The sequence below is a fragment of the Heliangelus exortis genome, chromosome 20 (assembly GCF_036169615.1).
Source record: "Heliangelus exortis chromosome 20, bHelExo1.hap1, whole genome shotgun sequence".
In the NCBI taxonomy this organism is placed as follows: domain Eukaryota; kingdom Metazoa; phylum Chordata; class Aves; order Apodiformes; family Trochilidae; genus Heliangelus; species Heliangelus exortis.
In genome coordinates, this window is record NC_092441.1 from 9,309,967 (window position 1) to 9,330,849 (window position 20,883).

A 20,883-nucleotide genomic window follows, 5' to 3' on the forward strand; every position below is an offset into this window, starting at 1 on the left:
GTCGAGCAAAAGACTCCCGAGCGCCCAGTGCTGGTTTTGCTTGTTGTCGCTTGCTAATAAATTCTAATTGGTCTTAATTGGCGTGTCCTGGTCAATTTTTAGGACCCAATTTATAACACTCCCAGGATGTGTCCTGCTGGCTGTGCCCCATTTCCAGTCAGAGGGGACACGCTGCACAGCCACCACCCCACTGCAGCCATTGCACCACACTGGTGGCCCTGGGGCCCCTTTCACAGCATCACAGGTTTGGAAAACACCTCTAAGATCATCGCCATGTTCAATCCTCAACTTCCCCCACCCCAGTAAAACAAATAAAATACATTGATCTCTATCTGTATTATCTATATCACCATGCCCACGAGAGCGTGTCCTGAAGTGCCTCATCTACACAGTTTTTAAATACCTTCAGGAACGGTGGCTCCACCACCTCCCTGGCCAGCCTGTTCCAAAGCCCAGCTACTCTCTCCTTAAAGAAATTGTTCCTAATATCGAGTTGCTGGGACCAAAGTGCAGGACCCAGCCCTTGGTCTTGTCAAACCTCCTAGTAGTGGCCAACCCACTGGGGGCCAACCCTCTTCCCCAGCCTCTCCAGGTCCCTCTGCAGAGCCTTCCTACCCCTCAGCAGATCAAAACTCCCACCCAACTTGGTGTTGTCTGCAAAATGCTTGTCCACATTTAACACAGCACACACACACACACACACGCTAGGTTTGGGGTTGTTTTTTTCCCCCCACCATTGATCTGGGGCCTTAAGAGAGGAAAAAAATCCCCTTGGCCCAAGGCTGGTGGGGAGGAGTGGCACGGAGAGCCAGGCTGAGAGGGCAGCGTGAGGCCCTGGTGGAGGAAGCTGGGCATGGGCTGGGGCTTCCTGGCTTCCTATGAGGCCCCCAGGTTCTGTGGCTTATGAGGCCCCCAGGTTCTGTGGCTTATGAGGTCAGCAGGTTCTGTTTCTGGGCACGGCTCTCATAACGGGTGCAGGGCTGCTGGCAGGCCAGAACACCATTAGGTGCCAGGGAATGAGCATGGCCATGGCACACGAAGGCTGCAGTCAGGCTGCAGGCAGTGGTGAGGCAGGAGCTGCTGGAGGGGGGGCCATGACCCCCTCCCAGCTCCGCCAGGTTTTAGCAGGAGTCCCAGGGGCAGCACTTCCTGTTGGCACCAGGGGTTCCTGTGAGGGGGAGGAGCTGCTGTGCCAATGTCCCAGCATGGTGGGGCTGCCCAGGCAGGGCCGGGTGACACCCCTGGCTGCCCCTTCCCTGCCACCGAGAGCTGTCCGGGAGCAGTGGGAAAGATCTGTCCCATCTCTGGTCCCTCTAGCAGACAGAGAGTGTCCCAAGTGTGGCAAGACCAGGGAGGCTCCTCAGAGTTCCTGGGGAAGCTTGCCAGGAGCAGAGGAGCCAAGAGCTGAGCTGAGCACCTCCATCCAGCAGCTTCAGCAGGAGCCAAAGGCTTCTCAGCCCCAGGTGAGCAGTGCTGACCCTGCTGCCACCCCACCCAGGCATCTCGCCAGGGCTGGGGTCAGCACGAGGGCTCAGGGGAGTCCAGTCCTGCTGCAGATGCACTGCTCCCATTGCCACCACTCCCCACATCAGCCACAGCTCCTACTGGCATCACTGCAGCACCAGGTGCCAGCAGGATCAGAGGCTTGCGTGGGCTGGGGGGGTGGTCAGAGGGTGGTGTGGGCTGGCAGGGAGCTCTGAGCCCACCACTCACTCTCACTCTCACTCTCACTCCATCGATGCTCTCTGACCAAAACCTGGGCAGGTTCTGGCCTCCATCCAGGCCCTGCAGCTGGCTCTGGACACTTGCAAGAGGAACTACAGCGAGCAGCTGGCCCACCTGCAGCAGAGGGAACGTGTGGTGGAGCAGGAGCAGCACCAGCGGCTCTTTCTGATGCAGCAGCTCCAGGCACTGGTGGGCAAGGTATGCCCACAGCTCACCACTCCTCCCAAACTAGCTGGGTCTCCAGAGCCAGCTCCTCCACAGCACGGCCACAGAGCAACCCAGGGGGGCCCCACACCACCACGCTGGGTCCCCACGGGCCTGTGATGCACCTCTCCACAGAAGCAGAAGGATGAGGAGGCGCAGACAGAGGTCACCTACACGGCCCCTCAGAGCCGTTCCTGCAGCAGCTGCAGCTCCCTGGAGGAGCGGGACCGCCCGGACATGCTCGAGCAGATCAGGGCAGGGGTGAGCAAGGAGGGGTCAGCCCGGGCTGGGGGGAGCGGGGCTGGAGCCTGCAGGCAGTGCCCTGGGGCTCCAGGTCCTGGGGGCTCCAGTGGGGAGCCCTGGCCCTGCCAGAGCTGGATGGAGCCCGAGGGCAGCGAGCAGCAGAGAGGAGGCACATGGCACCGGGAGTGCAGCTGTGGCTGGAGGATGAAGCGGGAAACCAGCCCAGGGAGAGGGCCAGACCCGCTGTGGGGACAGCAGCACTGACCCAGCTCTGCCACTGCTTCCTCTGCAGCTGGGGACACAGGAGCAGCAGAGCCAGGGACAGGGGCACAACCTGGCGTGGCTGCAGAAGGAGCTGAGAGCCAGCTGGGCCCGGGAGCAGCGGAGTCTGCAGCAGCTCTGCAGAGCCCGGGAGGCCATCCAGGAGCTGCAGCAAGAAGTGGCCTCCAACGGAAAGCACCTGGCAGAGCTGCTGAGGCAGGTGAGGGCAGGGACAGGGCAGCCCCAACCAAGATGCACCCCCCAGCCCCTTCAGCAAGTGCCACAGCACCAAAGTGCTGCAGAGCCCGGGGCAGCCCCAGCCTGCCCACAGCTTGGCCAAACACCCTTCCAACCCACAACTTTGCATGCAAGGCACAGGACACGGCCACCCTGCAGGCAAAGCTGGCCCAAGCCCGGCAAGAGAAAGCCAAGCTGGAGGAGGTGGTTGCAGCCTACCAGAAGGAGCAGCAACAGCTCCACTGGGAGCTGAGGAAGCTGCGGGGCTGCCAGAAGCAGACCATGGCAGTAAGTGTGCTCCAAGCCTTCCCCAGGGCACCGGGGCTCTGTGCTCTGCCTCACTGCCTCCTCGTGCTGCCTGCAGGCCCAAGCCCTCCAGGAGAGGCTGCAGGAGCTGAGCAGCCAAGCCCGGCATTGGCAGGAGGAGCACCACAACATCAAGAAAGCTCTGTCAGAGAAAGAAGAGGAGTTGGTGGTCTGCAAGGTAGAGCTGGCCTTCCTGCAGGAAAAGCTCAGCAAGACCACAGAGCAGCTGAGCAGCCAAGCCCACCATTGCCAGGAGAGACAACACAACATCCAGCAAGCTCTGTCTGAGAAAGACGAGGAGCTGGTGGTCTGCAAGGTGGAGCTGGCTTTCCTGCAGGAAAAGCTCAGCAAGGCCAGGGAACAGCTGAGCAGCCAAGCCCACCATTGCCAGAAGGAACACCACAACATCCAGCAAGCTCTGGCAGAGAAAGAAGAGGAGCTGGTGGTCTGCAAGGTGGAGCTGGCTTTCCTTCAGGAAAAGCTCAACGAGGCCACAGAGCAGCTGCGGGACAGAAAGAGGCAGCACCACGGGGCTCCAGGCTGGGCCCTGAGCTCCAAGGAATGAGGGGTCCTGGCCCACAGCCCAGGTGGATTTGGAAGTGACAGTCAGGTAGGTGTCTGAATTCTAAATACCAGAGTTTGACAACAGCCCCAGCAACTCTTAGAATTCAAATTAGGAATGAGGTTCAGCCTGTTAGAGTGCCCTGTCACCCTCACAGTGAAAGAGCCTTTCCCTATGTTTACACTGAACCTCCTCTGCTCCAGCTTGCACCCATGACCCCTTGTCCTCCCACTGGACATCACTGAGGATAGTCAGGAGGCTCCATCCTCCTGACACTCAGCTTTTAGGTCCTTATTAAATTGTGTGAACACCCAGGCAATTACATTTTGGACTGAAGGTGCTGTACCCCTAGCCTGTCAGTGTTTCAAAGGCATTTGGACAATGGTCTTTAATAAAAATGCTTGAACTTTCAGAGCTGAATTGTAGAACAGCAGAGGAGCAGCTGCGTGGGACAGAAGAGTGCTGCAAATTCCCTGGCACTCACTGACCCTGAAGAAGAACAAAAAGCTGTACAGAACTTCAGGATTTTGCTCTCTGGCCCATGTTGTGTCCTGGTACCCAGGTGCCTCCCCTGGGAATGCGTAGATAAGGTTTTATGATTGTAGATATATAGATAGATAACCAGTAGATATTGGGATAAGTCTTGTGATCTACACAATAAAGGATTTTGGTTTTGCACAGCAATCGGGGTCTGTGCCTTCATCTCTTCCATCAGATGGCACTGTCTGTGGGGATTCCAAGAGAAAGTGAAGGACTCGGGAGATTTCTACAACTCTGGGAAGACACCCCTCAGTGAGCTGGACGGGAAGGTGGGGAAACCCAGATTTCTGTTAGTTTCCATCCCACATGTTTCCAGGGTGGTTCTGACTGAATTTTTTCAGGAGCTATCTGTAAGCCATCATTTTACAGACATTTGGGAAGCAAAGGGCAATATTTTTTAATTTGACCTTCATCGCAAAGCAAAATATCATCCATGTAATGAGATATCATAATCTTAGGACAGTTGACAAACTGGTTTCAATGCTGAATGCACAACATATTGACAAATTGTAGGACTGTTTTTCATAGCCTGTGGCAACACTACCCTCTCATACCTCTCCATAGGAGCCTGACAATTTACAGAAGGAACCGAAAATGCAAAACGTTGACAATCATCTTCATGTAAATAAATGGTAAAAAACCAAACAATCTTCAAGATCAATAATATAACATTGCCAATTATTGGGCAAAAAACAAGGTGGTACTCAAACCCACAGTGCTTGAGATTCAAAGTCAGAGGCATTACCGACTGAGCTAGCAAGCAGAACACAGAGCAGAGAGAACAGCACAGGGAAAACACGATGGGGGAAGAGGGGGAGTGAACGGGGACGGGGGGGAGAGGGAAGAAACAGCGCAAAGAAAGGAAGAATTCCACACACAAACACACTCCTTCCCTTCCTCGGCAGAGGCCCCGGGGCAGCGGCGGAAGAAACCGCAGTTCCCCCCCTCAGGCGGGAAAGCGCTCGGGCTGCTGAGCTATGGATGCAGGGTCAGGGAATTCCCGGAAAGCTGAGGCATTCACGGCGGGCGGCAGCAAATCCGATCCCATTTTGACTCGGTCGTCTCTATCAGCGATTGTTACAAACCACCGAAACTCAACATTCTTTTTAGTAATGTAATTTAATTCACATAATTGCAATAAGCAACACAGCGCTGGGCTACCGCGCAGCCTCCACTCTGCCAAATGCTCAGGCCTTGTGAGAGCGCTCAGCAGCTCTTTATCCATTCGGTAACTGCCCCTTTCCTGAAGTTTCCTCCCCGTTTCGTTTCGTCACTGGTTTCTCCTGCGCAGGCTCCTTCCTGTTACCCGGGGCTCTGTTTCTTCCCTCTGGCAGTGACGGGGTGAAGCCGCGCAGTTCTCTTCAGAGCTCCCTGCACGCAGGGGCAGTCACATATTGGTTAGATCAGCCCTACCCACACGTACACAATGATTTACCTGTCGGGAAGAGCCCCATGGACAACACGCAGATGAATATAATCAAAGTATTGCTGTTTATTGAGAGTAGCAGTAGCGCTTTTATACACAGCCAGGCTGATAATATAATGTAAGTATATTGCTGATTGGTACAACACATTCTTCATATGCCACAGGGCATTATCTGACTGGTTAAATACAATTGTTTATGTGCTGTCTTTGTGATGCTTTCCCATCCTGTTCTTCATCTTTTCTCCTGCCAGCTCTTTGGCCTGTAGCTGATCTTTTAATAACCTTGCAGCTGGGCCTCAAGGCTCACTCTGGCTAAAGCTAAATAATCAGGATTGCTCACATGTTCATTTTCTCCAAAGGTTCTCCAACATACAAGCTAAAGAGTTCCCCCATACCATACCAATCATCAACATGCCAAACACAGATCTGCAGGTGTCATATTGTAGTTTCTTAAAGGCTAAACGTTCAAATGGTTAAACATTACTCAGAATAAATTCACAATCATATCTCACAGTCCCCTCTTTTTATTTTTAGACCATTTTGTGAATTTGACTTTAATCAGTTTCTTCTTCAGAGCTTGAAGATAAATCAACATAAGTAATACTGTCATATTTACGTGGGGGAGACCATCCCTTTTTGCAAGTACAACACTCACACAGTTCCTGCCTATTATGTTCACATCTCCAACATTTACATGGATCAGGATCTTTTTCCCTTTTCTTTGAAATCTCTGATATTTTGCCACTCTTTCCTGTGCCTGTTTTAATCCCATAGTAAATTGACTCATTTTAGTTTGATATTTTTCATTTCACTTCTTTCTCATACTCAGATCTTTTTCTAGTTGTCGAATTAATTTCTCACATGACTCCATTTGCTCAATCATATCAATTTGTACAGAATCTGGAACTTTAGTTCGAGATGTTTGTGTTGAATTGAGCAGAAACATCTTATAATTTTCCCTTTGTATTCTCTGGACTGCTGATTGTATTAATTTTATTACACAGGGTACCAAACAAGGGATAATTAATAATCCTCCAAAAACTCCTAGTGCTATCATTACAATCTTTGTAATCCAATTGTTTCCCAAGAATCTGTCCCAGATTCCTCCTATATTTATCCCTTTCATGTCTGAACAGGGACGTGTGCAACTTTATTCATTTCCTTTACTAGTTCATCTATTTCTAAACAGCAATTAGTAAGATTAGATTTTCCACACACTCCCCTTTCTTGTGCTAACAAATAACAATAAAGCCAAGCGATTCTGGTATAATGCTGTCCTCCTTTTAGTATTTTGTTTTGCAATTACCCCTAGAGCATCCCCTGTTTTATTTACAACTATTTCTACTACAGCCTGTAGCCTAATAATCCTATTAAGCATATAAATAGGAGTCCTATAACCCCATGACCCGTCTGCAGCTCACGTGGCTGGATCATTGTGGGCATTTATCCTCTCGGGAGGCCATTCAGCAGCCTTCCAATTACCTATTTTTAGCTCTCGTTTTGATCTTTGCAATTCAGCTGCCTTTGCATATACTTCCACTCCAAGTCGTTCTCCCCTGCTTATAGGTAACAGGAAAAAACTGGGTCGAATCCTCCCTAATACACAAGATCCCACCCAATTCTTTGGTAGAAACGCATAGGCCAGTTTTCCACAGATCCAATATTGGCCTTCAGGAGCAAGCCATCCATTTGGTATATTAGTCCCATTGATCCAATTTTTAAATGATGGGGTCATTTCTAGGGGTCTTCCCCATTTATCCCAGTCTTTTCTAGTTTCCTTCCAAGGATAACCTCCTTCACATACAAGGTTGCCTACTGGTTTACCTTCCCCCAGACTTTGCCAACAGGTTCTTCTGATGATGGAAGTTTGTAACACCCATTGTTGCCCTCTGTTCCCTCTTTCAGAATTTTTCCATATTTCTGGGTTAGTTATATTAATCTCCATTGCTTCCCAGGGCCATCTCTCTCCTTGATTTGTACCCCCACATACATAACAGTAACATTTAATGTTTTAGCAATATTTTCAGCAAGATTTACAAACAAATTCTTAGCAACTGTGGGAATCTCATACTTCACTCCAGTTTCCAATTCATGGTAAAACGAATTGAAAAGTAGTGTATGCTGTCTTGGTTCCCTTGTTTTATCTCCTATTCCTATAAATATTATCACTCCCAGGTCTGACCTGGTTCCACAAATTTTTAGTCCCACTTTCATTTCTTTCCACACATTCACATTACAGGGCTGCAGAACAACTGATTGCAGTTGGCTGAGGCTCTGCTGGGACTGTCCTGCAGGAGAAATCAGCTGTGAGTATCTCCTGGATCTCAGAATCACAGAATCATAGAAGTGTCTTGCTTGGAAAAGACCTTTAAGACCATCAAGTCCAACTATGTCCCTCAGCACCACATCTACACAGCTTGGAAAGACCTCCAGGGATGGTCCTGTGCCAGGGCATGACAACTCTTTCTGGGAAGAAATTGTTCCCATTATCCAACCTAAACCTCTCCTGGTGCAGCTTGGGGCCATTTCCTCCTGTCTTGTTGGTGGTTACTGGGCAGAAGAGACCTTGCTGGTCTGTCCCTTGCCTGTGTTACCCAGGGGCTGAGTAAAGGTTGGTGGAGAGAAAAAGCAGAGGTTGGGAAGTGTAGGCACATGACAGCCCCACTGTGATGTGCTTCCCCTTTATGGACTGCCCCACATCTATGGGACAGAGAAGTTCAGACCTGTCCACACTCTAAGTGCTGGCAACCATTTTCTTGCACAAAGGCCCCAAATCTGTCTGCAGGACTGCTCGGGGTGTTTGCCACACGCTGCCTTTGCATGGGGATGGCTTTCTGGGACAGGATCATCTCTGTCCTGGCCAAATGCATGTGGCTGTGTGTGAGAGCCTTGGCACCTCCCAGAACATGATGGGCCTGTATTTGGGATCAAATGGAACAACAGCCCTGAATTTTATTGGGCAGAGTGAGAATGTTCCTATCAACAACTGTCATGGCAATCAGTGGAAGTACAGTCAACCCAGCTGCTGGAAAGAGGGAAGCCTCCATTTCCCTGTGGGACGTGACTCCATTTCATCAGACATATGGCTGTGTGGAATGTCCAAAAGATATCTGAGCCAGATTCTATCATCCTAGAAGTGGGCAGCTGGTGTCTAAAGTCTGCCTAAGAGATTTCCCACCAGCCTCGAAGAAGCTTCACCATGGCAGGGGATGGGAGTGGAAGACAAAGGCCAGTAAGAGAACAACAAAACAAAGACTTGTACTAGATGACAGTTTATGAAATATCCATTTCAAACAGAGTATCTGGAATTCAATACAGTGGATTAACTTCACAAAAATCAGATCATTTTTGGAGGTTAAAACATCATGGGACTCTTGTACTCGCCTACACTGAAATATTCTGCAGATCCTGGGGGCTCCAGTGGGGAGCCCTGGCCCTGCCAGAGCTGGATGGAGCCCGAGGGCAGCGAGCAGCAGAGAGGAGGCACATGGCACCAGGACAGGGAGTGTCCACATTTACCACAGCACACACACACACACACACTAGGTTTGGGGTTGTTTTTTCCCTCCACTATTGATCTGGGGCCTTAAGAGAGGAAAAAAATCCCCTTGGCCCAAGGCTGGTGGGGAGGAGTGGCACGGAGAGCCAGGCTGAGAGGGCAGCGTGAGGCCCTGGTGGAGGAAGCTGGGCATGGGCTGGGGCTTCCTGGCTTCATAAGAGGCCCCCAGGTTCTGTGGCTTATGAGGTCACCAGGTTCTGTGGCTTATGAGGTCACCAGGTTCTGTTTCTGGGCACGGCTCTCATAACGGGTGCAGGGCTGCTGGCAGGCCAGAACACCATTAGGTGCCAAGGAATGAGCATGGCCATGGCACACGAAGGCTGCAGTGAGGCTGCAGGCAGTGGTGAGGCAGGAGCTGCTGGAGGGGGGGCCATGACCCCCTCCCAGCTCCGCCAGGTTTTAGCAGGAGCCCCGGGGGCAGCACCTCCTGTTGGCACCAGGGGTTCCTGTGACGGGGAGGAGCTGCTGTGCCAATGTCCCAGCATGGTGGGGCTGCCCAGGCAGGGCCGGGTGACACCCCTGGCTGCCCCTTCCCTGCCACCGAGAGCTGTCCGGGAGCAGTGGGAAAGATCTGTCCCATCTCTGGTCCCTCTAGCAGACAGAGAGTGTCCCAAGTGTGGCACGACCAGGGAGGCTCCTCAGAGTTCCTGGGGAAGCTTGCCAGGAGCAGAGGAGCCAAGAGCTGAGCTGAGCACCTCCATCCAGCAGCTTCAGCAGGAGCCAAAGGCTTCTCAGCCCCAGGTGAGCAGTGCTGACCCTGCTGCCACCCCACCCAGGCATCTCGCCAGGGCTGGGGTCAGCACGAGGGCTCAGGGGAGTCCAGTCCTGCTGTAGATGCACTGGTCCCATTGCCACCACTCCCCACAGCAGCCACAGCTCCTACTGGCATCACTGCAGCACCAGGTGCCAGCAGGATCAGAGGCTTGCGTGGGCTGGGGGGGTGGTCAGAGGGTGGTGTGGGCTGGCAGGGAGCTCTGAGCCCACCACTCACTCTCACTCTCACTCTCACTCCATCGATGCTCTCTGACCAAAACCTGGGCAGGTTCTGGCCTCCATCCAGGCCCTGCAGCTGGCTCTGGACACCTGCAAGAGGAACTACAGCGAGCAGCTGGCCCACCTGCAGCAGAGGGAACGTGTGGTGGAGGAGGAGCAGCACCAGCGGCTCTTTCTGATGCAGCAGCTCCAGGCACTGGTGGGCAAGGTATGCCCACAGCTCACCTCTCCTCCCAAACTAGCTGGGTCTCCAGAGCCAGCTCCTCCACAGCACGGCCACAGAGCAACCCAGGGGGGCCCCACACCACCACGCTGGGTCCCCACGGGCCTGTGATGCACCTCTCCACAGAAGCAGAAGGATGAGGAGGCGCAGACAGAGGTCACCTACACGGCCCCTCAGAGCCGTTCCTGCAGCAGGTGCAGCTCCCTGGAGGAGCGGGACCGCCCGGAGATGCTCGAGCAGATCAGGGCAGGGGTGAGCAAGGAGGGGTCACCCCGGGCTGGGGGGAGCGGGGCTGGAGCCTGCAGGCAGTGCCCTGGGGCTCCAGGTCCTGGGGGCTCCAGTGGGGAGCCCTGGCCCTGCCAGAGCTGGATGGAGCCCGAGGGCAGCGAGCAGCAGAGAGGAGGCACATGGCACCGGGAGTGCAGCTGTGGCTGGAGGATGAAGCGGGAAATCAGCCCAGGGAGAGGGCCAGACCCGCTGTGGGGACAGCAGCACTGACCCAGCTCTGCCACTGCTTCCTCTGCAGCTGGGGACACAGGAGCAGCAGAGCCAGGGACAGGGGCACAACCTGGCGTGGCTGCAGAAGGAGCTGAGAGCCAGCTGGGCCCGGGAGCAGCGGAGTCTGCAGCAGCTCTGCAGAGCCCGGGAGGCCATCCAGGAGCTGCAGCAAGAAGTGGCCTCCAACGGAAAGCACCTGGCAGAGCTGCTGAGGCAGGTGAGGGCAGGGACAGGGCAGCCCCAACCAAGATGCACCCCCCAGCCCCTTCAGCAAGTGCCACAGCACCAAAGTGCTGCAGAGCCCGGGGCAGCCCCAGCCTGCCCACAGCTTGGCCAAACACCCTTCCAACCCACAACTTTGCATGCAAGGCACAGGACACGGCCACCCTGCAGGCAGAGCTGGCCCAAGCCCGGCAAGAGAAAGCCAAGCTGGAGGAGGTGGTTGCAGCCTACCAGAAGGAGCAGCAACAGCTCCACTGGGAGCTGAGGAAGCTGCAGGGCTGCCAGAAGCAGACCATGGCAGTAAGTGTGCTCCAAGCCTTCCCCAGGGCACCGGGGCTCTGTGCTCTGCCTCACTGCCTCCTCGTGCTGCCTGCAGGCCCAAGCCCTCCAGGAGAGGCTGCAGGAGCTCAGCAGCCAAGCCCGGCATTGGCAGGAAGAACACGACAACATCAAGAAAGCTCTGTCAGAGAAAGAAGAAGAATTGGTGGTCTGCAAGGTAGAGCTGGCTTTCCTGCAGGAAAAGCTCAGCAAGACCACAGAGCAGCTGAGCAGCCAAGCCCACCATTGCCAGGAGAGACAACACAACATCCAGAAAGCTCTCTCTGAGAAAGAAGAGGAGCTGGTGGTCTGCAAGGTGGAGCTGGCTTTCCTGCAGGAAAAGCTCAGCAAGGCCAGGGAACAGCTGAGCAGCCAAGCCCACCATTGCCAGGAGAGACACCAGAACATCCAGCAAGCTCTCTCTGAGAAAGAAGAGGAGCTGGTGGTCTGCAAGGTGGAGCTGGCTTTCCTGCAAGAAAAGCTCAGGAAGACCACAGAGCAGCTGAGCAGCCAAGCCCACCATTGCCAGAAAGAACACCACAACATCCAGCAAGCTCTGGCAGAGAAAGAAGAGGAGCTGGTGGTCTGCAAGGTGGAGCTGGCGTTCCTGCAGGAAAAGCTCAACGAGGCCACAGAGCAGCTGCGGGACAGAAAGAGGCAGCACCACGGGGCTCCAGGCTGGGCCCTGAGCTCCAAGGAATGAGGGGTCCTGGCCCACAGCCCAGGTGGATTTGGAAGTGACAGTCAGGTAGGTCTCTGAATTCTAAATACCAGAGTTTGACAACAGCCCCAGCAACTCTTAGAATTCAAATTAGGAATGAGGTTCAGCCTGTTAGAGTGCCCTGTCACCCTCACAGTGAAAGAGCCTTTCCCTATGTTTACACTGAACCTCCTCTGCTCCAGCTTGCACCCATGACCCCTTGTCCTCCCACTGGACATCACTGAGGATAGTCAGGAGGCTCCATCCTCCTGACACTCAGCTTTTAGGTCCTTATTAAATTGTGTGAACACCCAGGTAATTACATTTTGGACTGAAGGTGCTGTACCCCTAGCCTGTCAGTGTTTCAAAGGCATTTGGACAATGGTCTTTAATAAAAATGCTTGAACTTTCAGAGCTGAATTGTAGAACAGCAGAGGAGCAGCTGCGTGGGACAGAAGAGTGCTGCAAATTCCCTGGCACTCACTGACCCTGAAGAAGAACAAAAAGCTGTCCAGAACTTCAGGATTTTGCTCTCTGGCCCATGTTGTGTCCTGGTACCCAGGTGCCTCCCCTGGGAATGCGTAGATAAGGTTTTATGATTGTGGATATATAGATAGATAACCAGTAGATATTGGGGTAGTATCTAAGGCTTGTGAGCCACACAATAAAGGATTTTGGTTTTGCACAGCAATCGGGGTCTGTGCCTTCATCTCTTCCATCGTGTTTTCCCTGTGCTGTTCTCTCTGCTCTGTGTTCTGCTTGCTAGCTCAGTTGGTAATGCCTCTGACTTTCAAGCACTGTGGGTTTGAGTACCACCTTGTTTGTTGCCCAATAATTGGCAATGTTATATTATTGATCTTACAGATTGAGGGTTTTTTTACCATTTATTTACATGAAGATGATTGTCAATGTTTTGCATTTCCGGTTCCTTCTGTAAATTGTCAGGCTCCTATAGAGAGGTATGAGAGGGTGGTGTTGCCACAGGCTATGAAAAAGTCCTACAATTTGTCAATATGTTCTGCATTCAGCACTGAAACCAGTTCATCAAGTCTGGCCTAAGATTATGATATCTCATTACATGGATGATATTTTGCTTTGTGCAAGTGATGAAGGTCAAATTAAAAAACTTGATGTTAGAAGCAATTAGGGGGAAGCTTAGAAGTGAAAAATAAAAAAAATAATTAAAAAAAAGAAATCTTAGTGCTTTGTGAAACACTGAAGGAAAAAAGGAATATGGGAATATCAGTCCTGACAGCTGCTTTCTGGTGTGGGAGCTTTTTCAGCCATCAATTCTGTTTAGGTCTGCTGCTTTGGGAAACATGCCTGAGGTATATCAGGAAGCCAAGGGAAGCCCATATCTCAAAGTGGCTGCTTAATTCTTGTAACATCTTCCCACGTGAAAGAAGAAGATAGAAAAATATGCACTTCAATTGCTATATAGTTTGAAAGAGTTAAAGCTTGATATCTCTCTTCTTCCATAATGTATTTAATAATAACACACTTTTTCCAGAATTAATTGTGCCACTGTTTATTTGAAAAAACCATGGTGTTAGAAGCAGTTAGGGTGAAGGTTAGAAGTAAAAAACCAATAAAAATCTTAGTGCTTTGTGAAATACTCAAGGAAAAAAGGAATATGGTAATATCAATCCTGACAGCTGGTCTCTGCTGTGGCTGCTGTTTCTCACAGTTTTATGGTTTAGATTTGCTGCTTTAGGAAATATTCCTTAGGTACATGAGGAAGGGAAGCTGGTACCTAAAAGATACTGCTTGATATCTCTCTTCCATCATTTATTTCAGGAAAAGGTTTTGGAAGCATTTAGTGTGAAGCAGATAGATAAAAAAGTATAAAAAAAATCTTAGTGCTTTAAAAACCACTTTGATGATATGGGAATTTCATTCCTGTCAAATGATTTCCAATGAGGCTGCTGTATTTTTTGTGGTGATTTGGGAAGGGTTCCATGGGAGGGTGAGGGCCAGCAGGAGTTTTCAGTTGTCACCCTTTGTGAGCCAGGCCCATTTGCATGGAATTTTGTTTGCATGGAATTTTGAACCCGAATTCTGCAACAAAGGAAGAGTGGCTGAGGGTTTGAATGGTTGAGGTTCTAGGTACTAAAGCAAAACCCTTAGCACAAGTGTTGGTGGTGCTGTGTGTAGGGTTCCTTAGAGGTGGGAGGAGCAGCAAGGAATCTTCAGTGGTCACTCTTGGTGTGGAATTTTGGAGCTGAATTCCACACCAGTTGGAAAGCAGCCAAGGGATGGAAAATTTTGGTTTAGGTACTAAAAAAACCCCTTTATCTGATTGGTGGTGGTCGTGGTGCTGCCTCTTCCACACATCACCCAGCTCCCAGGCTCCCAGGGCAGCCCCTGGACTCCCGGGGGACAGAGACAGTGTCAGGAGGACCTGGGCTCTGTTGGTGGCTGGAGCAATGGCCACCAACAGTGATGAGGACCTGAAGGCTCAGTTCATCCAACTGTACAGAGAGAACCTCCTGCAGATGATCAGGTGAAGGGGCTCCTCCACCTGACTCCATCCCCTCCTTTCTCTGCCCCTGTCTCCTCCATCCTTTCTTCCCTTCCCATGGCCAACTCCCACCCCTCATCCCCACCTCTTCAGCCCAGCCATGTTCCTGCCCATCCCACCCCCCTTCCTTGCTGGGGAGGGCTGGGGGACTCAGTCCTGGGTAGAGTGATAGAGAATAGAATCATAGAATGGTTTGGGTTGGAAGGGACCTTAAAGCTCACCCAGTGCCACCCCTGCCATGGTCAGGGACACCTCCCCCAGCCCAGGGTGCTCCAAGCCCCATCCAACCTGGGTTGGGACACTGCCAGGGATGGGGCAGCCACAGCTTCTCTGGGGGGGGGGGTGAAGGCTCTCAGGTCAAAGCTTGGGACAGAGCTGTGGTCCCAGCCATAGCACAGAGCCCAGCCTGAAGGTGCCTGGTGCTGGGCAAGGAGGCCCAGGCATGGCAGCAGAAAGGATATGGTACACCCTGGGGAGCTGTGGGAAGTTCTTCCCATGGAAAGAACCACTGCAGACCCACAGTCCCATGGATGTTCTTTACCAAGGCAAGGGAGAGCTGTCCACTGACCCGTACCCCATCTCTTCTTCATCCCTTTCAACACCCCTAAGCATCTCCCCAACCCTCATCTCCTGTCCCTAAGCCATGCTCCACTCTGTTGACGTGGCAACTAAAAACCCTTCTCTTCTGGATGGCCAACAAACCTCTTCCCAGCTCTGTCATTCACCCCTGGGTGACCTGGGCTCCTCTGCCCTGCTTCTGCTCCCACACTGGCTGTCTCTTTCTTCCTTGCACCCCTTGGCCCTTGGAGAAAATCCTTGGAGAACATCATCCTGCTTGTTCTGCTTCACCTTAGCTCCTTCCCTTGAGGAGCAGCCCCCTCCTGCCCCTCCCTTACGTGATATCTCTCTTCCATCATTTATTTCAGGAAAAGGTTTTGGAAGCATTTAGTGTGAAGCAGATAGATAAAAAAGTATAAAAAAAATCTTAGTGCTTTAAAAAACACTTTGATCACATCCTTACAGTTGTGATCCTGGCTTTACAGAATGAACACCATCTCACCATCCAGGGATGGAGCTGCTCTGATGCTTTCAGCCCTCCCAGGTCCTGGAGAGACCCCTGAAAGTAGCTGGGGTTTTTAGAATGGTATGAAAAGGAGCCAGCAACTGAGCAAGACAACAGAGCCAGAAAGCTATGGAACTTCACTGCCATGACCCACAGTGAAGCCTACTTCTTCTGTAGGTCCCTTTGTCTTGCTCTTGCCCCTCCCACCCTGCTGAGCCTTGGCTGGCTGCTCGAGTCCTCTTGGCTTCTTGCTTTTATCTCCAGAGGCAGAGATGCTCGGTGTTGGGTCTGTGTGTCCAACCATTTCACCTTCAGAAGGAGGTCTGTGCGGTCTTGGATGAACTTCTGAACCTGAGCTCAGGAAGAGAGAGGGGATGAGAAGAGGAGGCAGAGAGGGGCTTGTTGGCTTTTTGGGAGGGCAAATTTCTCAACCCAACAGAGCAGGATCTTGACAAGGCATTGGCACCCGAATGGGCTTTTGAGGGGGGATCTGAGTTCAGGGCAGGGGACAATGACACCATGGCCATGGATTGATCTGCATCCCCATCCTGCCTGGACCCCCACTGCTGCTGCCCTTGCCTGAGACGTGCTTCCCTCTTGTCCTCTGCCCATTCCTCATGGTCAAGGGAGAGCCCAGGGGAGAAGGAGGGCTGGGCACCTGGATTGCTCCAGGCTTTCCCCTCCCTTGGGGCAGCTGAGGGTCGTCCCTGCCCAGAAAGAGAGGAGGTCTGGCTTGGCTCTACCATGTCCAGCTGTCTCTGGTAGTCATCCACTGACACCTTGGGAGCTGCTTTCATGTGCATGCTCACAGTCTGGAAGAGGCTGAAGATGGCTGTCCTGATGGTGGCCAGCTCCTGGGCTTTCTTGGAAGTGGTGTTTTTGATGTCAGCCAATTGACCTTCCTGAGAGGAGACGAGAGGAGAGTAGAGGAGCCAGGCAGCATGTGGACATGGCAAAGATGCTGCTTCAGCACTGGAGACCCTGGCTTGCAGACCCCAACTTCCACACTCATCAGATTGGCTGGGAAGAACCTGGCCTTGCCCAGGGCTGTGCTGAAAATGGTTCCACTTGGCATGGTGGATGCAGATCCAGACCCCCCCCATATCTCTGCCAGCTCCTGCAGTCTTCCCTCTAGTGGGTCGTCCCCCCAGGCCCCGTTTGCACTCCCCTGGCAGGGACCTCATATACCACCCCCCCAGGCCAGATGCTTTGCAGCTTTTGGGACCCAGCTCCTAGAGTCTGAAGGATCCAAGAGGGACTTTGGCAAAGCCCCCTCAGAGAGATCCAAAGGGAGCAGAGGCCAGCAGAGCTGAGGGTATTTCTGCACACTCAGCACTGACCACTCATGGATGAGCTTCCCTTTGGGCCAGGAGTTCAAGTGAGAAGTGTAAGGGCACGACAGGTTTGTGAGGCCCTGATGGAGCCTGCTCCAGACCACATCTGGCATTCTTCATTCACCATCCCCTTGGAGGGATGAAATGAAGCATCTCCTCCAACCACAAAGGCTGTGACTTAGCCTTGCCATGCCCCCATGGCTTAGGGATGAGCCACCCACTGGCCTTGACACAGCCAGACCTTGGAGATCTTCCCCTGCCTGCCCTACAGTTCCTCACCCAGAGACAGACATCATTCTGAATCTGTTCCAGACGCTGGAGGTCCTGGAGCTCCTTTTGGTACTGCAGCATCTCTGCCTCTTTCTTTGCTTTGTACTGGTCCAGGAGCAGCTTGGTTTGCTCAGACACCTCCTGGTGCTGCTGCTGGGACTGCAGCAGATCCTTGCGCATCCTCACCAGCGTCTTGTAGCGCAAAACGATCTCCTGGATGTCCTCAAACTGCAGCACGGGGTTCCTGGGGTTAGCAACCCCCCTGCCCTGCCCTCCCCTCCCCTCAACACGACTCCAAGTGCACCTGCCCTGCCCTGACACAACCCCCAGCACTCACAAGCTCATCCCTCCTTGACCAGGCTGCTGTTGCCCCAGCAGACTGATGAGCATCCCCACATCCCCTGTCTGGTGACATCCCACTGTGCCAGACCCAGAGCTGTCCCTGCCCTGGGATGTCACCTTCTCCCCTGGTGAGTGGGATGAGGCTGCAGGAGTCTGAGCCATTCATGAAGAGATGCCCAGGACTCTGAGAGAAAGAGCACAGCTTTTTGGACAACTCTCTGGCTTCCTCTTCTTGTGCAGCTTCTCCCAAACCATCCATGGGATGTGAGCTGGTGGCACCAATGGGGCCCCATCACCCTCAACCCTTTGGCTTTCTCCCCTTTTAGCCCTTTTCCTTTGGTTTTCTCAAGCCCTTCACCTCCTATCATGGTTCTCCCCCAACTCTGGTCCTCCTGTCTCACCTGAACCACCTGAGATCTTTTGTCTTCACCTGGATTTCCCAGGATTTGCCTGATCTCCTCTAAGTTTTACACCCATGGAAGGCTCTCCTGGAGGCCATCCATCATCTGTCTCTGTCCTGTCCAAACTCACCTCTGAGTTCTTCACCACATCCTCCAGGTATTTACAGAAGATGGAGTACTTCTGCACCTTGGTGGAGAGTTTCTGGCGGGCAGTTCTCAGGGCTTCCAGGTCCCTCTTAGCTCTCAAAAGCTCCTTCTCCTTTTGCAGCCTCTTCTCCCTCTCTTCAGTGGCTTTTTTCAGAGCTCTCATCTGCATCTCCTCACTTTCCTGGTGATGTTTGCCCCATCAACACACACACAGAGAGGGAAAGGAAGGCAGGATGGAGCTGGATCACCCAACACCACTGGGAGGAGCTGCCCTCACAGAGGAGAGACCAGTTCTGGAGCACTCCCGGGAGCACTGTCCCTCCCAGTTTAGCAGGGCCATCCCTCCTGCAGTGACCCTTTGGTCTCAAAGCTGGGCACCTGGGGTGGCACTCTGATTTTTAGACCTGAAAAGTATATATATATGTGTATATATATATATATACACACCTGCAGGTATCTGTCCTTGCAAGGCACCTGGGTGTCAACAGTGGGGACAGGCTGAGACCCTTCTGGTGACACACTTGGGGGCCTTCAGGAGGTCACACCAGCACAGTCTCTCCCAGCCAAGCCCTACCTTCCCACAGCTGTGCTACAAATCCCTGTGCTCCCCTTTCTTCTGCCACCTCCATGCTGAAGGGAGGCTTGGGCAGACACCGTGGCCCAAGACTGGCTCCCCAGGAGAGGTGGTGCAGCTCAGGGTGACACCAGCTCAGCTGCTCAGGAGATGCTGTACCTTTATAAGCCTCTTGGAATCCTCCATGTGGGTTTTCAGCTCTGCCTCCTTGGCCTGGAGCTCCTTCCACCTCTGGGTCACCACTTTCATCCTCTCCTTGAATTCCTGGCAGCACCAGAGCGAACAGGACATGGCTGCCTGTCCCTGGAGCAGCCACCTGCCTGCTGCTGCCCTTGAAACCACCACAAACCCTCCCAGCCATGCCCCAGCACCCTCCCATCTTTCACACCTCTTGCTTCTGCTCCAAAGCCTTATGCACCACTTGGACTTCTTTCTTCTTATCCTGGAGGTGAACCAGTCGAGATGGTGAGATCCCCTCATTCAGTTTGAGGTTCCTGCCACAGGAGTTTCCCTTGAGGTTACCTGGTGGGTGCAGCACCTTGGCAGGGTCGTGGATTGCTCTGTCCCATCAGCTCTTGGGAGACCCCAGCTGGAGTCCCCAACATCAGAAGGACACAGAGCTCACTCTACCCAGGACTGAGTCCCCCAGCCCTCCCCAGCAAGGAAGGGGGGTGGGATGGGCAGGAACATGGCTGGGCTGAAGAGGTGGGGATGAGGGGTGGGAGTTGGCCATGGGAAGGGAAGAAAGGATGGAGGAGACAGGGGCAGAGAAGGGAGGGGATGGAGTCAGGTGGAGGAGCCCCTTCACCTGATCATCTGCAGGAGGTTCTCTCTGTACAGTTGGATGAACTGAGCCTTCAGGTCCTCATCACTGTTGGTGGCCATTGCTCCTGCCACCAACAGAGCCCAGGTCCTCCTGACACTGTCTCTGTCCCCCGGGAGTCCAGGGGCTGCCCTGGGAGCCTGGGAGCTGGGTGATGTGTGGAAGAAGCAACTCAGCAAGGGGAAAAACCCTTGGGTGCCTCTTGTCTCCACAAGGACCTTGCTGTGGCTGTGCCTGCACCACTGGCTGTTGGCAGAGACAATTGTGAGATGCTGGGGGCATTAACTGGATACTGGAGCTGGGTGTCAGAGAATCATGGAATGTTTTTGGTTGTGAGGGACCTTAAAGCTCACCCAGTGCCACCCCTGCCATGGTCAGGGACACCTCCCACAGCCCAGGGTGCTCCAAGCCCCATCCAACCTGGGCTGGGACACTGCCAGGGATGGGGCAGTCACAGCTTCTCTGGGCAACCGGGGGCTCAGCACCCTCACACGAAAGAAGTTCTTCCTAATACAAAATCTCCCCTCTTTCAGTTTCAAGCCATTCCCCCTTATCCCGTCACTCCAAGCCTTTGTCCAAAGTCCCTCCCCAGTTTTTCTGGAGCTCCATCAGGCACTGGAAGGTGCTCCAAGTTCATTGTGGAGCCTTGGGCAGGGATTTCAGAGCCCCGACATCCATTTCACTGTCTCAGGGCTCAGGGCAGAACCCTGCCCCTTCTGTCCCAAACACCAGCTGGAAAGACTGAGGCACATCATCAGATGGCACCCTCAAACTAAAGAGGTTCCTCCTCATGCTCAGATGGAACGCTCTGTGGTCAAGTTTGTGCCTGTTACCTCTTGTCCTGTCAACAGATCCTGCTGGAATCAGTGCTGGACAATTTCAGGATTAGATCTGCTCTTTGGGGCACTGCCACTCCTCTGAAGCTGGGCAATCACCCTGGTGGGGCTGAACTTCCATGAACATGTTAAACTGCCATAATCCATCCGTGCTTCCTGGAGACACATCCTGGTCCCTTGTCCTCAGCTGAGCTGTTCATCCCCAGCCCTTCACACCCCTCCCCAGGCTGGCACAAGTGGCTGGGGGAGCCCTGCCCTGGCTCACTTCAGGGAACCAGCTGTCTGGAAACCATGGACAACATCAAGGACCCATCCAAGAGCCCACAGAGCACTTGTGTGGGTGAAAACGGATCCCCTCAGCCTGAAGTTCTGCCTGAGCAGGGCTGGTGCTTGGGTTGTGGTCCCCTTTGGAGGTGCAGGGCAGACCAAAGTGTTGCTACACCTCATGGCATCACTTCTTCCTTTCCATCAGGCCATCACTCCTGCAAAAAGAGGACAGGGGGCTTATTTGCTGTGAATCAATCATATTGGTGTCTGTAAACCATCCAAACACCC

General features: G+C 53.0%; 4 protein-coding genes across 13 annotated transcripts in view; 2 read left to right on the forward strand and 2 right to left on the reverse strand.

Annotated features, from left to right (window-relative positions):
• LOC139805752 (uncharacterized) overlaps positions 1-20,883 on the reverse strand; it is a 335,505-nt gene that overhangs the window by 30,917 nt on the left and 283,705 nt on the right. The gene's annotated exons all lie outside the window — the stretch shown is intronic.
• Positions 1,353-4,222, forward strand: LOC139805632 (polyamine-modulated factor 1-binding protein 1-like). 3 transcript variants are annotated; one of them, XM_071764201.1, is made up of 5 exons: positions 1,353-1,463; positions 1,765-1,923; positions 2,065-2,190; positions 2,465-2,958; positions 3,035-4,222. In XM_071764201.1, the coding sequence occupies exons 4-5, from the start codon at positions 2,686-2,688 to the stop codon at positions 3,539-3,541; spliced, it is 780 nt and encodes a 259-aa protein (XP_071620302.1). In that variant the 5' UTR covers positions 1,353-1,463; positions 1,765-1,923; positions 2,065-2,190; positions 2,465-2,685; the 3' UTR covers positions 3,542-4,222. The 3 variants fall into 3 exon arrangements, with proteins under 3 accessions (XP_071620302.1, XP_071620303.1, XP_071620301.1); XM_071764202.1 differs by having other exon boundaries at positions 2,068-2,190; XM_071764200.1 differs by having other exon boundaries at positions 1,765-2,190.
• Positions 9,436-12,020, forward strand: LOC139805801 (polyamine-modulated factor 1-binding protein 1-like). Its single transcript, XM_071764638.1, has 7 exons — positions 9,436-9,804; positions 10,106-10,264; positions 10,406-10,531; positions 10,806-10,994; positions 11,147-11,299; positions 11,376-11,495; positions 11,571-12,020. Exons 1-7 carry the CDS (start codon positions 9,436-9,438, stop codon positions 12,018-12,020), a joined length of 1,566 nt encoding a protein of 521 aa, XP_071620739.1.
• Positions 15,725-19,763, reverse strand: CCDC42 (coiled-coil domain containing 42). Of its 2 annotated transcripts, none has more exons than XM_071764225.1 (7): positions 19,478-19,763; positions 19,058-19,163; positions 18,829-18,933; positions 18,079-18,276; positions 17,215-17,433; positions 16,345-16,503; positions 15,725-15,952 (listed from the first exon to the last, which is right to left on the reverse strand). In XM_071764225.1, exons 1-7 carry the CDS (start codon positions 19,552-19,554, stop codon positions 15,764-15,766), a joined length of 1,053 nt encoding a protein of 350 aa, XP_071620326.1. In that variant the 5' UTR covers positions 19,555-19,763; the 3' UTR covers positions 15,725-15,763. The 2 variants fall into 2 exon arrangements, with proteins under 2 accessions (XP_071620326.1, XP_071620325.1); XM_071764224.1 differs by having other exon boundaries at positions 16,411-16,503; positions 19,478-19,651.

What these genes read in the sequence shown, in the direction of transcription:
- LOC139805801 (XM_071764638.1), top strand. Translation starts at nt 9,436, where the DNA reads ATGACCCCCTCCCAGCTCCGCCAGGTTTTAGCAGGAGCCCCGGGGGCA. An exon ending in TCCAGGCACTGGTGGGCAAG is followed by an intron (nt 10,265 to 10,405) that starts GTATGCCCACAG and finishes ACCTCTCCACAG; the next exon opens with AAGCAGAAGGATGAGGAGGC. An exon ending in TGGCAGAGCTGCTGAGGCAG is followed by an intron (nt 10,995 to 11,146) that starts GTGAGGGCAGGG and finishes TTTGCATGCAAG; the next exon opens with GCACAGGACACGGCCACCCT.
- CCDC42 (XM_071764225.1), bottom strand. Translation starts at nt 19,554, where the DNA reads ATGGCCACCAACAGTGATGAGGACCTGAAGGCTCAGTTCATCCAACTG. An exon ending in AACCTCCTGCAGATGATCAG is followed by an intron (nt 19,164 to 19,477) that starts GTGAAGGGGCTC and finishes CTCCTGTGGCAG; the next exon opens with GAACCTCAAACTGAATGAGG. An exon ending in ATGTGGTGAAGAACTCAGAG is followed by an intron (nt 17,434 to 18,078) that starts GTGAGTTTGGAC and finishes CCCGTGCTGCAG; the next exon opens with TTTGAGGACATCCAGGAGAT.
- LOC139805632 (XM_071764200.1), top strand. Translation starts at nt 2,686, where the DNA reads ATGCACCCCCCAGCCCCTTCAGCAAGTGCCACAGCACCAAAGTGCTGC. An exon ending in GCCAGAAGCAGACCATGGCA is followed by an intron (nt 2,959 to 3,034) that starts GTAAGTGTGCTC and finishes TGCTGCCTGCAG; the next exon opens with GCCCAAGCCCTCCAGGAGAG.